At 38.2% G+C, this 13327-nt stretch overlaps 1 protein-coding gene across 1 annotated transcript in view; it reads left to right on the plus strand.

The window, feature by feature from the left end:
* Window positions 1-13327, plus strand: part of LOC120482299 (paralemmin-1) — a 54840-nt gene that overhangs the window by 30773 nt on the left and 10740 nt on the right. Inside the window, exon 4 of the mRNA XM_089126495.1 lies at window positions 680-810. Within this exon, the coding sequence (XP_088982621.1) occupies window positions 680-810 (131 nt within the window). The remainder of the gene's footprint in view (window positions 1-679; window positions 811-13327) is intronic.

The raw sequence follows: 13327 nt of genomic DNA on the forward strand, positions 1-13327 counted from the left end.
AAATGATGTATAATTATATATACAATATATACATGCAAATATTTCTTAAATATATACATGCATGTGTGTGTATTTATATCAACAAAATAATTATACACACTACACATACATATTTTATGTAAACACAAACTTTTATTTTGGATACGATTAATCGCGATTAATCGTTGGCCAGCCCTAACTTAGAAACACGTAAAAGCTTTTAAAACATCCGTAGTGGGGTATTACTGATGAATTATGTCAAACAAATTAAAATGTGAAAATATATATTGAGCTTGTGTTAACAACAGAGACCAAAAACCAAAAAACCCTCTGACTTTGGCACGATGGAAACGGAAGTACAAAAATGCTTGTTTTCAGGTGTTAGGACTCATTTCTTTTTTACACTCATTTCGCTTTTACTCCATCGGGCCGCACAGTTCTAAGAACGGTACTGAACGGTTCCTGTTATATACAGTATCCACTTGAGTTTGGTTTGGTTCGGCACACCACAATTACAAACCATTCTCAATCCAGAATTATCATCATGGCTGGCTAACCTTGCTGAACCATGCAGTGATGTCACCGTTCAGGATTGGTCACTACCCTGTTGCCTGGCTACCAGTTTCTCTATAGCTGGCCAAGCGCGATCCCAACTGATCTAGATCAATGACCTGACCAGAACCTGTTTTTTTCCTTACAGTCTAAAGCCACAAGGGAGAGATGGCTTTTGCAGGGGTCACCAGCAGTGCCTCAAGAGGAAGAGGAAGGTCGTAGGAAACAGGTTGAGCAAGATGAACGTCACGTCAAAGCACTAGAACATACCATTCACAGGTACAATATGCTTTTCTGATTATTCAGTATTTACCAAACACCTTTCACTAATCAAATCTTATTACATAAGTGATGTTTCTTTGGGTTAAATGTTTACTTCCTGTTACTGCAACCATTAAGCAACCACTGTCCCAAACACTGGAATCATCTCCTCCAGACTTCAGTGGGATGTGTATTTCTGCTCGGCTTTGCTTTTAATTATAAGAGCTTCAAAGCTGCTCTCTTTAAGCTCATCTGGTGGATGCATTTGAAGCTCTGCAGATGCCATTTTAAGGTTCCTCATATGGGACGCATTGCCAAACCAATGTGCATTTGAGTTGATTGCTCTATAGCAGTATTATTTTGACAATAACTCATTGCTGTTGCTTCGAAAACAAGATGTTATGACTTCATGGCGTGCTAGAAAACCACCTAAATTGTGGTTGGACTGTTGCACGTGATACTAGCCTACATGGCTGTGGTGTATAGGTTAATCATAATGACATGCTTGAATCTAATCACCAACAAAACTGGAACACATTTGGAATTTGGTTTACAAACTAATAAGAAGATATGCAAAAACAAGAAACAGATGTACGTATAACCATATACTAATAAAATAGCTTTCCATGACTGTTCATAAAATGCACATTCTTTTCCATTCATTTGGCATGGGAGTTCCTAGGCTCTGGAACAGTAAATAATCCAACAATAAGTGTTAGAACATTGGAATATTCCTACATAACTGCTGTGAAAATTGGTGCTCTTGGAAACTATGTTGGCTTAATTGAGGTTTACTGTATTAGCATATGTTTTTTTATTATTAAAGAAGGCCTGAAGGGTCCTTTGATTTCTCTTATAATATGTTAAAAGGCAGGGCCCGTATTCATAAAGAATCTTAATGTAAAGAGTAGCTCCTAGTGACAAAATTCTAAGAAATTTGGGCGTTTACTCTTAACATTAAAGAAAAAATTCATAGTAAAGAAAAAAGTAATTCAGAAAGCATCTTAACCCTTAAAAGAGGTCTTAAGGTCAAAATTGTTGAATTTTCCTTTAATGATGGCCTTGTGTTCATCCACTAACTGGGCTAACAGTAAACACGGTTCTTCTGTCCAGTCGTGTTTTCTCGTCTTCTTGTTTTTTATTCCATGTTTGCTATATTAAAACCAACATTCAAACCACCACTTAAATAGACATAAATCAGTGTAATTGTAAAGAGTTTTTAATTTTTTATCATTCTAAGCCAATTAAATACCTTAGGAAAGTATCAGCATGGTAAAATAATATGTGTGTGTGAGTAAACCCCATACTTAAAATTGGAAAAAAACAACTTTTTTTCCTTCTTGAACAACCAACCAATCACAGTCTTCAAAATATTGTGTCATACAGTACATAGCAAATACCTCACTAAGATGAAAGTCTTTTCCTTACTAAGAGTTGCTCTTAGATCAGTCCCGAATCACTCTTAAGCTAAGACTCCTACGTAAAAGTTTTTAAGCTAAATTAAGAGTTTTTTGAGAGGATTCTTAGAATCTTTATGAATACGGGCCCTGAAGTTGACTGTGTCAACTAAGGCCTCTGGATGTTTGATGAAACTAGCAGGAGCAAGCCCAAATTATCTCAAGAGTTTGAAATGGTTTTCTGGTTTTCTAGTTTTGATGGAATAAATTGTTATTCAGATATTTCAAGTGAGTAGTGTGGGAGTGTTTGGAAGATGTTTGTATTTTGAAAAACTCATATTACATAAGTCATGTGCCACCTTTTGGTCCTCAGAGGTGATTATGTAATCAGTTAGTTTGTGATTGAAGTGGATGATGCTCTTACGCTCTATTTGGCAGTAATGAACTACATCATCGAGTTCATGTGGATTTGCCCTTCCGTGACGTCATCCATGGAAAGTTAACGTCCAGTCCATTGTTTCGATTTTATTAACTCTCTGGGGTGTGGTTCCCCTTCTGCACAGGATGCCACCTTAGAATGTCTGTTTGGGATGTTGAATTTTCCCCCAATTAAACACAGTGGTGTAATATAGTATCTAAAATTCATTTGCATCAGTTATGACACAGGCAAATTAGAAAGGTGGGAACTATTATACAGTTTATTATATGAGGCGGGGGGGACTCTCTGTCCGTTTCCAAACAAACTCTAATGCGGTTGGACTGAAATATGAACGCAACACGGACCAAAACATCTAAACGAACCAAAAACGGGACATGATGTCTCAAGATGCAACCCTAAAAAGGACAGAATGCTCAAGCACACGTTCTTTTCTCATCATAGTCACGATTACAGCACAGTACAGGTGTCAGAATTGCGTCACCTCAAGTAGATCTTCATTTGTGTGTGTGTGATGGAGGAATTCCTGCTGCTGTGTGTCTCCTTTTCACATTTTATATGCTCTTCACGAGTTCTCAGTTGCTCAAAATACCATTATGTACAAGCACGTACACGCACATTTAGCCCAGAACACAGCATTGTATTGATGTTCAGTACTTTACATATCAGTCAGACTGAGTTGGTGGTTCTAAGAAGCCTTTGGGCCAAAAAAATTTTGCGATAGTGAAAGTTTGACTATGCAAAACTAGTGGACTGCAGATCCATCCCTGAGACATTGAACTAACTGCTAACAGACTTCAACCAATAATTTGAATAATGGACTGGCCAGTTTAACAAAACCGTCAATGTCGGTGGTTTTCAGTCTAGACTTAAACTACTGTAATAGAGTATCTGAGTTCCTAATATTAGCAGGAAGATTTCATAAGAAGCCTTCTGTAGGTTTGTTCTCCTAGTCACTGACATTTTTGGCAGCACAATTTGCATTTTCTCTCACTTACGGTCATTTAAAAAAAGCATAAAACTTTAAACTGAAATTGAAAGGGTAATTTAGTCAAATGGACAGGACGAATGATCCGAAGAGTGTGTGGCTGTACTGGTTGTGGGTGGAAGGTGATATATCCTGGTCTGGTGGGTGTGGGTGACGGGGCAGGGTGCACTCGCACAGAAACCTCTCTGTCAGGACAGCGGCAGGAAAGAAGGAATAGAACCGCCTCTGTGGCGAAAGTATGAGATTGAGGGAGTGGCTGGTGGCTATTTCTGTACCCTGCAGAGGAGATTCTCCAAAATAAATGGGTACTCAAGACTTGTTTTCCCGGTTGATAAAGAAGAATAAACTTGCATTAAGAAGCATGTTAAAGAGCCCCTATTATGCTATTTTAAATGTTCCTTATTTTGTTTCAGAGGTCCCTACAAAAGGTGTACAAGCAGCCAAGATAAAAAATAACGGTAACACTTTACAATAAGGTTCATTAGTTAATTACATTAGTTAACATTAACTAAGAATGAACAATACTTCTACAGCATTTGTTAATCTTTGTTAATGTTAATTTCAACATTTACTAATACTTTATTAAAATCTTGTTAACATTAGTTAATGCACTGTGAACTAACGTGAACAAACAATGAACAGCTGGATTTGTATTAACTAACGTTAACAAAGATTAACAAAAACAGTAACAAATGTATTGCTCATGGTTAGTTTATGTTAGTTAATACATTAACTAATATTTAATAAATGAACCTTATTGTAAAGTGTTACCAAAATAACTAATAAAAAACAACAAATGTTCTAATTTTCTCATAATATACATTGCAGAATCAGCTCTTTTCTCACAGTATCTAAAACAGATTGATAATGATTTGGTTTCTCTGATTGGTCAGATGACTCAGTCTGTTGTGTTTTGTTTACTCTGCGCTGATTGGTCAGATGATCTAGTCTGTTGTGATTGGTCTACTCTGCTCTGATTAGTCAGATGAGCCAGTCTGTTGTGATTGGTCTACTCTGCTCTGATTGGTCAGATGATCTAGTCTGTTGTGATTGGTTTACTCTGCTCTGATTGGTCAGATGATCTAGTCTGTTGTGTTTGGTCTACTCCGCTCTGATTGGTCAAATGATCCAGTCCGTTGTGATTGGTCTACTTTGCTCTGATTGTTCAAATCACCCAGTCTGTTGTGATTGGTCTACTCTGCTCTGATTTGTCAGATGGCCCAGTCTGTTGTAATTGGTTTATTGTTTACAGTGTATGTTGGAAACCAAACACTAATTATCATATCTGAATTTCAGCTCCAGGTCTTTCTCACCACTTGTATACACAGCAGTATTAACAGTAATTATTGCATTGAACTTTAATTATAATGACATTAGTTTAAATGATTTAGAATGTAACAGAAGCAGTTAAATGTTGTTTTGCAGTCCAAAGAAGATGGATTATGAGTGGGACTGTTTTAGACACTTGTAAAAGAATGACTGTCAGTAGATGAAACAGCATTATCAACAGATGTCTGTAATTTTGAAATAGGCAAATATTTATCAGCCAAACTAATACATCACTCTATCACACTAAAATGCAAAGTATGAGGTTATGTCTGCCTGTTTAAAGAAAGAAAGAAAGAAAGAAAGAAAGAAAGAAAGAAAGAAAGAAAGAAAGAAAGAAAGAAAGAAAGAAAGAAAGAAAGAAAGAAAGAAAGAAAGAAAGAAAGAAAGAAAGAAAGAAAGAAAGAAAGAAAGATAATGTCAAAGCATGCAAAGAGAACATTAGTGTAACTGGTTTTGGCTGTAGTTCTGGTGGTTTTACTGTAACTATAGCCTCGGCTGAACAGCAATACATCTCTTGCAAGAGCAGACTTCTCCTAAAGACATATCACTACAGAAAACATCCCAGACACTGAAGTAAAGAGTCTGAAGTGTAGCTCTAACTACCAGGCTTTCCAGGAAAAATGTGGCGTTGACATGATACTAACTCAGTCATAAAGCTCCCTCCCCGACACATCTGCACACAAACTGTTTATACAACTGTGCAAAATGAGCTCCTAATATGGTGAAAAGAAAGTGTAAGGTCTCTCGTCCTGCACTGGAGTAAAGACAGACATAAAACTAAACATTACATCAGGCATTCAGATAAGACTGTCTGTTATTACTACAGTAAGACCTCTTAATGTAGAACCAGGAGCTACTGAATTTCTTCCCCCGGTTTGATGGAGCCAATCAGCATTGAAGTTTTTGTGCCAGCTAAAGAACAGTGTTATTGTACTACTGAGATACTATTATAGCTTGTTTTTGTTTTGTTTTTTTCATTTTAGTTAACTATAATAGCCCTGCTTCAGAAAAATGTATATTAAAAAATTAAAATGTTTTGTTTTTGGTTTTAGATCAGTACTGTTTTAGCCAGTTACCTGGAGCACTTTCATTTTCTTCAATATTTAGCAAAAGGATATTGAGTTAAATTTATGCAGCCTTTTGCTCTACAAAGTCACAGAGCGTTGCCCTATAGAAAGTCTCGGTTACTGGTGTAGCCCTCGTTCCCTGAAGGAGGGAACATGAGACGTGACGTCGACGTGACAACGTAATTGGGATCAATTCAGGCAGCCCTATCAACTTCGAGTGTCTAAGAACGAGCCAATGAACGTTGGCGCGCCCCGCAGCGCGGGTATAAACAGGAAGCGGGCGCACACACTTGTTGTTTTTCGCTGATCGTGACGGCCATAAGGCATGGTCAGCAACTGTGGCGGCCGGACGGGAACACAGTCACGTTCCCTTTCAGTCGCTGACGTTCAACGTGACAACTTAATTGACCCTTCGCTAAGCCACGCCGAAAACCGCCACTGGCCAATCATGTCGTAGCAACCGTAACTATGCGCGGGAGGTCTGGCAAGCTTTCGAACGAGGGAAACATGCTGAAGCATTGTGCATGTGGATTGTGCAAATCTGATACCGGTATACTAAAAGTTTGGACGGGGGAGAGGAATTGTTTTCCTTCCAGAAAATCTAAAAGCCAAGGGGAGAAATGATTGGCGTGATCTAGCGTCTATGTGCGAGACACAACTACTGGTAAATGTCGACATGCTTAACAAAAACACCTATTGCTTGGAAATATTGACGGTTCTTTGGTCATAATGATAACGTAAAATAAGACGATTAAAGAGACAAAACAAAGGCTCACTGACATACTTTAAAATATATTTCAGCATTTTGTTAATCGACATCTTACTAACGTTACCCCTTACTAAGTAACTTAACCCAATCCGATCGCGGCTCTCCCGGTAGTAGTGTTATTCCACAAGAAATTTATTGATAAACTGTTTGATTTATAATTATTAAGATTATTTTCACATACCCTGCTGTGTATGAACATAGCTGTTCCTCAATTTGTGTTTCCCATTTGAACGATCAGCGTATGAGGCGCTGCTGCTTGCGCTGGGACTATAACGTTAGGCTTTAACTTCAATTTTTAAGAAATTATTCTCTAATCGGTTGCATATAATGTCGTGAATATATCCCTCGAATGCATACTGTAGTCCCTTTTGTCTTGCTCTCTCAGATATTTCACTTGTTCGCCGAAAATTACTAATTATCTCATTGAAATGTCTGATTCCGGGTGCATCCACACTATAATAGATGGGCCAGCCGCGAAAGCTTGACAGGCGTAGCAACAGTAACTAGGGAGGGCGGGGCTTAGCGAAGGGTCAATTGGGATCCAATGGAAAATGCCATTGGTTGCTACCACATCCAGCACCCTACGTAAGACTCTTAGACCCCCAACTGGCTGGGAAGGAAGACCTGTGTAAAGGGAGTTGCGGTCTGCTGCTCCATATAACCAAAGTCCTTTTAGGCAAGTCATGCCACTCGGCCACCATCTTGGCAACGCCTCCGGGCAGCTATTTCGGACTAACAAGACCAGGCTCCTATCTAAATGAATAGGCAGAGACTCAGAACTGCATTTTCACTGGTCACCGGGACATAAAAACCGCATGCGCAAGGGTTCTCTCCCTCTCTGTCGTGTCCACGCTACTGCTCGCTCGCGATTCCAAGAGAACTAATTTTTGCGGTCATCAGGGAGCCGCTATCAATCTGCGGAAGACTCCCGGAACTTTCGAGAGACTTGGGATGTCTGTTATTTACACAACTAACACATCAAATCTGCCGCCTTTTCAAACAGTAACATATTTTCTGCTGTCGCAAACCTAAACTGTTCTCATGCTTCAGTGGAACCAGACGATAGGCTTACATGTTTCCCGGCTTGACTGTTAAAAGCAGACCATTGGCTTTCCAGCGGGAGGAGCGGGGCATGTGCATACAACCGCCATCTTTGGTGTTACGGGTTTTCCCTATATAGCTGTATTAAGGATTGAGGAAGTGGCATGTCTCTATATAAATAGTCTCTACACAGTGGAACTCTTGGATAACACTGGGATAGCACGCCTTTCCAGGGGAAGGGGACGCTGCGGAGGCCACATCCTGCCAGAAGGAGGTAACATGTGGAGAATACACATATGGACTGGCCGTTAGGGGCAGTGCAACATATGGAATGTCACCGGGTGGCTCCAGTCTAAGAAGGAGGAGGCTACACCAGACAGTGACGGCAGAGCGAACTCTGCCAAGGGAAAGACACAGGCTCACCGCAGGGAGCTGGTCGTGGAAGAATACTCATGGGAGAATACTCATGGGATCGCCGCAGGGATCACCACATATGGAACCCAGCCTAGCACAAGTTACACAAGGAAACGAGCACTAGGCCTGGCGTCGGACACCCGCAACATCCGACTGCCGAAGGGGTGCGGAGGAACTCACAGGGTTCGCCCAAAGACTGTAAAAAAAGATGGACGACGCCCCTTCGCTATTTTCCATCAGACAGAACTGAAGCCGCAAGAGTCTCAATATGACGCTGACATCTTGGAACTTGAGTCTGCGCACTTGCGTGTTTCAGGACCAGTCATGCGCAGTCGTGAGCAGGAAGTAAAGCCGCGAAATCAAGGCCGCGCCCTCATTCTCACTGAATCAAACGCAAGCACACGCCCCGCACTTTCATTAAGTGTCCTCTGTCTGCTTCGTTCTTCTCCAATGATGTCTGCTGATTGCAGAACCTCGTTAAAATAAGGTAAATACAACTACTAAACACATAATCAACATTATTAAAAAAAGTCCGCTGGTGCTTCAGTGACTACCTCGCACAGAGAACCTGTCAATCATGATGTCAGAGCACCGTTTTTACCATCACATAACTAACTAAAAACAAACTTATTTTAAAAACAAACACTTGAAATTTCATCAACGTGATAGAAACTACAATAAATGACAGAAACTATCTTTGGAAAAAGGATATGTGAAGTGTAATTTAATTGTTTAGTTGGTCTCGCGTCCCATTGAATAACATGGGGAGGCGGGGGTTATGAGCTATACTAGGTCCCGTCACAGGGGGGCGATCAAGACGTTTTGGCTTCACTTTTGAGGGCTCGTGCGGCACGCTTGGGTTCGTCTGAGTGGGAACTCGACTGGAGCAAAAAGTGCACGTATCCGCTCTGTGGAGGGGAGTGGCGCATCAAGCCGACACTAAAGCGCGAACTTGAGTGACACACACACACACGTGCTTCTCACGCACGCCAACGTTCAATGGCTCATTAGACACTCAAAGTTGATAGGGCTCCCTGAAGCGATCCCGATTACGCCGTCACGTCGAACGTGAGCGACTGAAAGGGAACAAGAGTTTTCTGCGTCTGCAAACACCTCAGAGAAGAATCTCCATGTTGTTGTTTCATGATAATGTTAAGGACAAACACACAATGTGAACACTGTGAGCCTTAGAGTCCTTTAGATTTGACATCTGGTAAACTGGACAGGAAGCGCTCAGTCGTGTGTTATCATGGGAACAGGAGCGGGGGGCGGATGAACTCTGTCTGAGTGCAGGGACATCGCTGGACAATGATGAGCTCACGCCAGTTTCACAATGACCTCAACTGAGGTTTCAGTGAAGATGCGAGGCGGAGATTTTGTAATGATTGCAAATGGGTGAATCTCACAAACAACAGGCCTCAATCACATCAACCCAAAATCGGAATTAATTCAAATTGAGAAAAAACATTATTTTGAATTGATGTATTGCAAAATTTGTCATTTGTATTACTAACAATGTCAGTTCAAATCAAGTAATTTTTATTTATACACTATAGCAATTTAAATATATATATATATAATGTTTCAAAGCAGCTTTATACAATGATCAACACTTTTAAAGGTAAAAAAGGGAACTTGTAACTTAAATGCATGGTTGGAAGTCAAAAATGCTGATTTATTGTTTTAATTATACATTTTAAGTTGCAAACATTATTTTGCTTAGTTTTGTAGACATAATAATGCTGATCATGACATTAACTTAATACATGTTAAATAAGTTATTTTAAGCATGTGCTATTGTAACGTGGTGCGGTTGAAGCAGGATCCAAAAGCAGCACACACTTTATTTAACAGACTACAAACTATACAGGCTGGATACAGGACTCGGGACTCAGGAACAGGAGCAACTAACACTGACGTTAACAGTCAAACATTAAACAAGAACTCACAAAGACAAGGCTGAAACACAAAGCTTAAATAATCAGGGACAAACAAGCGAGACAAGATAACAAGGGGGCGTGGGAAATCAGAAACACATGGGATAACTAATAGACAAGACAGGGAACCATAGAACATTACACAAACCCACATCGTGACAGCTATGATACAGTAGCTGTGGATTTGAAGTGAAATAGATAAGATGAATTAGTTCTTGGTCTATAACTCAAGTAGTTGTAGTGACTTAATTTTTTGAGAAAATAACTTAAAAATTTGAGTTTATGCTGCAAATTGTTAAAGGGACTTAACAATTTGCAGCATAAACTCAAATTTTTAAGTTATTAACTCAATGTAGTTTGTTGGTTGAATGTAATTTCATTCGAAGTTGTTTCGAATTTCTTTTTGATCCAACATTTTTTTTTCTTCCAAACAGGAGTCAAATTCGTCTGTAAAAAAAACTATTGTCATTTATTCAGCTGAGGTCAGTTCATTGTTGATTCAGTTCAGTTCAATTGAAAATAATCATTTTAATTTAAAAAAAAAAATTATTTAAGAGTGTTGAACACCCTCTAACGTATGCCTGATGCTTTTTTTTTTTATTTCACTTTGGGTGTGAAAGGCCCTTATTCGCCAAATTTATATAAATTACAGTTTATCTTCCCCAAAATTGGTGAGGATGTACGAAGAAGTCACTTTCTAACCAATCAGCTTTCTGTTGGTCCACATGGTAAATTCACATGACCAACTTGTGGACTGAAATGACTGGCTTTTTGCAACAATTCAACAATACAACATGTGACTGAAGCTTAATGGTTTTATCTATCATCATTTTACTGTGATGCGGTAACGTAATCTAAAATCAAAGTAAAGTAATCTAATAAGAATTGCTATAGAATAGTGGGAATAGCTTCTTCCACTCACAGGAGAGAATGATGCGGCGTAAGGAATCCTGCAGGATTGATGTGGGTGTGAGTATGAGTGTGAGCTCATCAGACAGAAGATGCACTCTTGACCCCTGACTACGCTTTGGAACAAAGAAAAAAGGGAGAAACAAAAATTCCGCTTTTTGAATGAGTCATGTGGTCAACACCCATCGTACTGGAACTGACAGGCAGTGTAACACTAGGACCGTTTTGATCCAGTTCTCTACTGACTGAAAAAATAACATTGAAATATTGAATAACCGATAAATCCACTAGATAATAATGTGGTTCAAGTCAAGGTTTTCATGCTTATTTTAGTTATTTACACAAGGAGGTGCTGCATTAGCAGTTATTAATGAAAACATATAGAAAGTGAAAGGCCTAGTGTACTGTACAATCACACCTCACAGAGACGCTCCATTCATAGTTATGGATGTTGATGCTACTGTGTGACAGATTTCCTGTTCCTCTCGTGTGCGCCGTGTGTGTGTTTTGTGTGTGTATTTTATTTTGTAATAGCTGTTGGCTTAACAAGTGAACACAGTATACTGTAAAAAATATGTTTTTTGTGATTTGTAATCACAACATTTTTTTCTTTTGTCAAATCAACTTAAATAATTTATATAGTTCTGATAACATAATGTTTTGAGTTTCTGATGATTAAATCAATCTCCTTCATTGTATTAACTCAATTTTTCCATTTCTATGAACGCAGCCAGGTTACTTCATTTTTTACTGTAAGTTAAACCAACAATATTTTTTTACAGTAAATACAATAAAACAATATTGACAAACAAGAGTACTTTTAACTAATGGTTGGGGCAAGTTATTAATTAATTATTAATTAATCATTTTTACTATAATTATAATCTAACCATAATTATTTCTATTAATAAAAAAATATATGTATTGTGTTTTGTGTGTCATATATTTTAGGCTACTATTTATAAAAGCTATTACGCAGCCTTTAATTTATTTTCAAAACATATATTTCGTTATAAAGTTTTAATAGCTTAAATAAAAGACTTTAGTGTGCCATAACAGAAATTACATTTAAAAAATAAACTTACCCTATGAAATATTCAGTCAAAAAAAAAAACGAATCAAGTCGTCCTAAATGAGTCACACAAATCGAATGTGATTACTGATAATAATGCTATGTATGTGTTAAGAGTAGAAAGAAGTCAGTCTGAACACACGAGTTAGTTTGGAAAGACGCTTCGGCGTGATCCCACCACTAGATGGCCTTGAAGCGCTGGCTCTTCTCTCTCCATTACTGCTCCACTCCTGCTCTTCCTCAGTCTCTAGGTTTGCAAGAAAGCAAGTTGCATATTTAATCGTTATTATATTTCAGGTTTCTTAATTGACACTATTTACCCAAAAAAATCGTCTATAGACAGTACAGCTAAAATTGTCAACGTACAAATTGTAGCAACTTTTAACATTCCCATAAATTCAAGTAAAACTCTTTAGATTCATTTGATGATTTTTCTATTATGTTTCCCTTTTATTTATTTATTTACCCGGACAGCAACATAATGTTGGCCCAGATCCGGCCTTATGTTGGTGTATGCTCCTTAAAATGAATTACTATTATTTATATACAGTATATGTAGCGACTTAATTTTTTGAGAATTGAACTTAAAAAATTTAGTTTATGCAACAAATTGTTAAGCCCCTTTTAACTCAATGTAGTTTGTTGGTTGAATGCAATTTCATTCAAAGTTGTCAAATTCAAACTCAGTTTAATTTCTTTTTTAACCAACATATTTGTTTTCCAAACAGGAATCAAATTTGGCTGTAAAAAGAGGTCAGTTCAGAGTTGATTCAGTTCAGTTAAAAAAAAAAAATAACTCATTTCAATAAATTTATTTTTATTGAAGAGTGTTGAACACCTTTATTGACACTATTTACAAAAAAATCACCTAGTGCAGCTAAAATTGTCAACATAAAAATTGTAGCAACTTTTCGCATTCCCATAAATTAAAGTAAGACTCTTTAGATTAATTTGATGATTTCCTTTTATTTATTTATTTATTTACCCAGACAGAAACATAATGTTAGCCCAGATCCAGCCTTATGTTGGTGTATGCTCCTTAAAATGAATTACTATTATTTATAAAAAGAGATGTTAGACAGAACAACCCTGGACCCTAAAACACCAGTGTTTGTGGTGTTTTAGGGTCCGGGGTCATTTCGCTCATCTCTTTTTTCGACTTCCACATAGACAGCC

This window comes from Pimephales promelas, chromosome 23, assembly GCF_988280905.1.
Source record: "Pimephales promelas chromosome 23, fPimPro1.hap1.1, whole genome shotgun sequence".
Taxonomy (NCBI): Eukaryota; Metazoa; Chordata; class Actinopteri; order Cypriniformes; family Leuciscidae; genus Pimephales; species Pimephales promelas.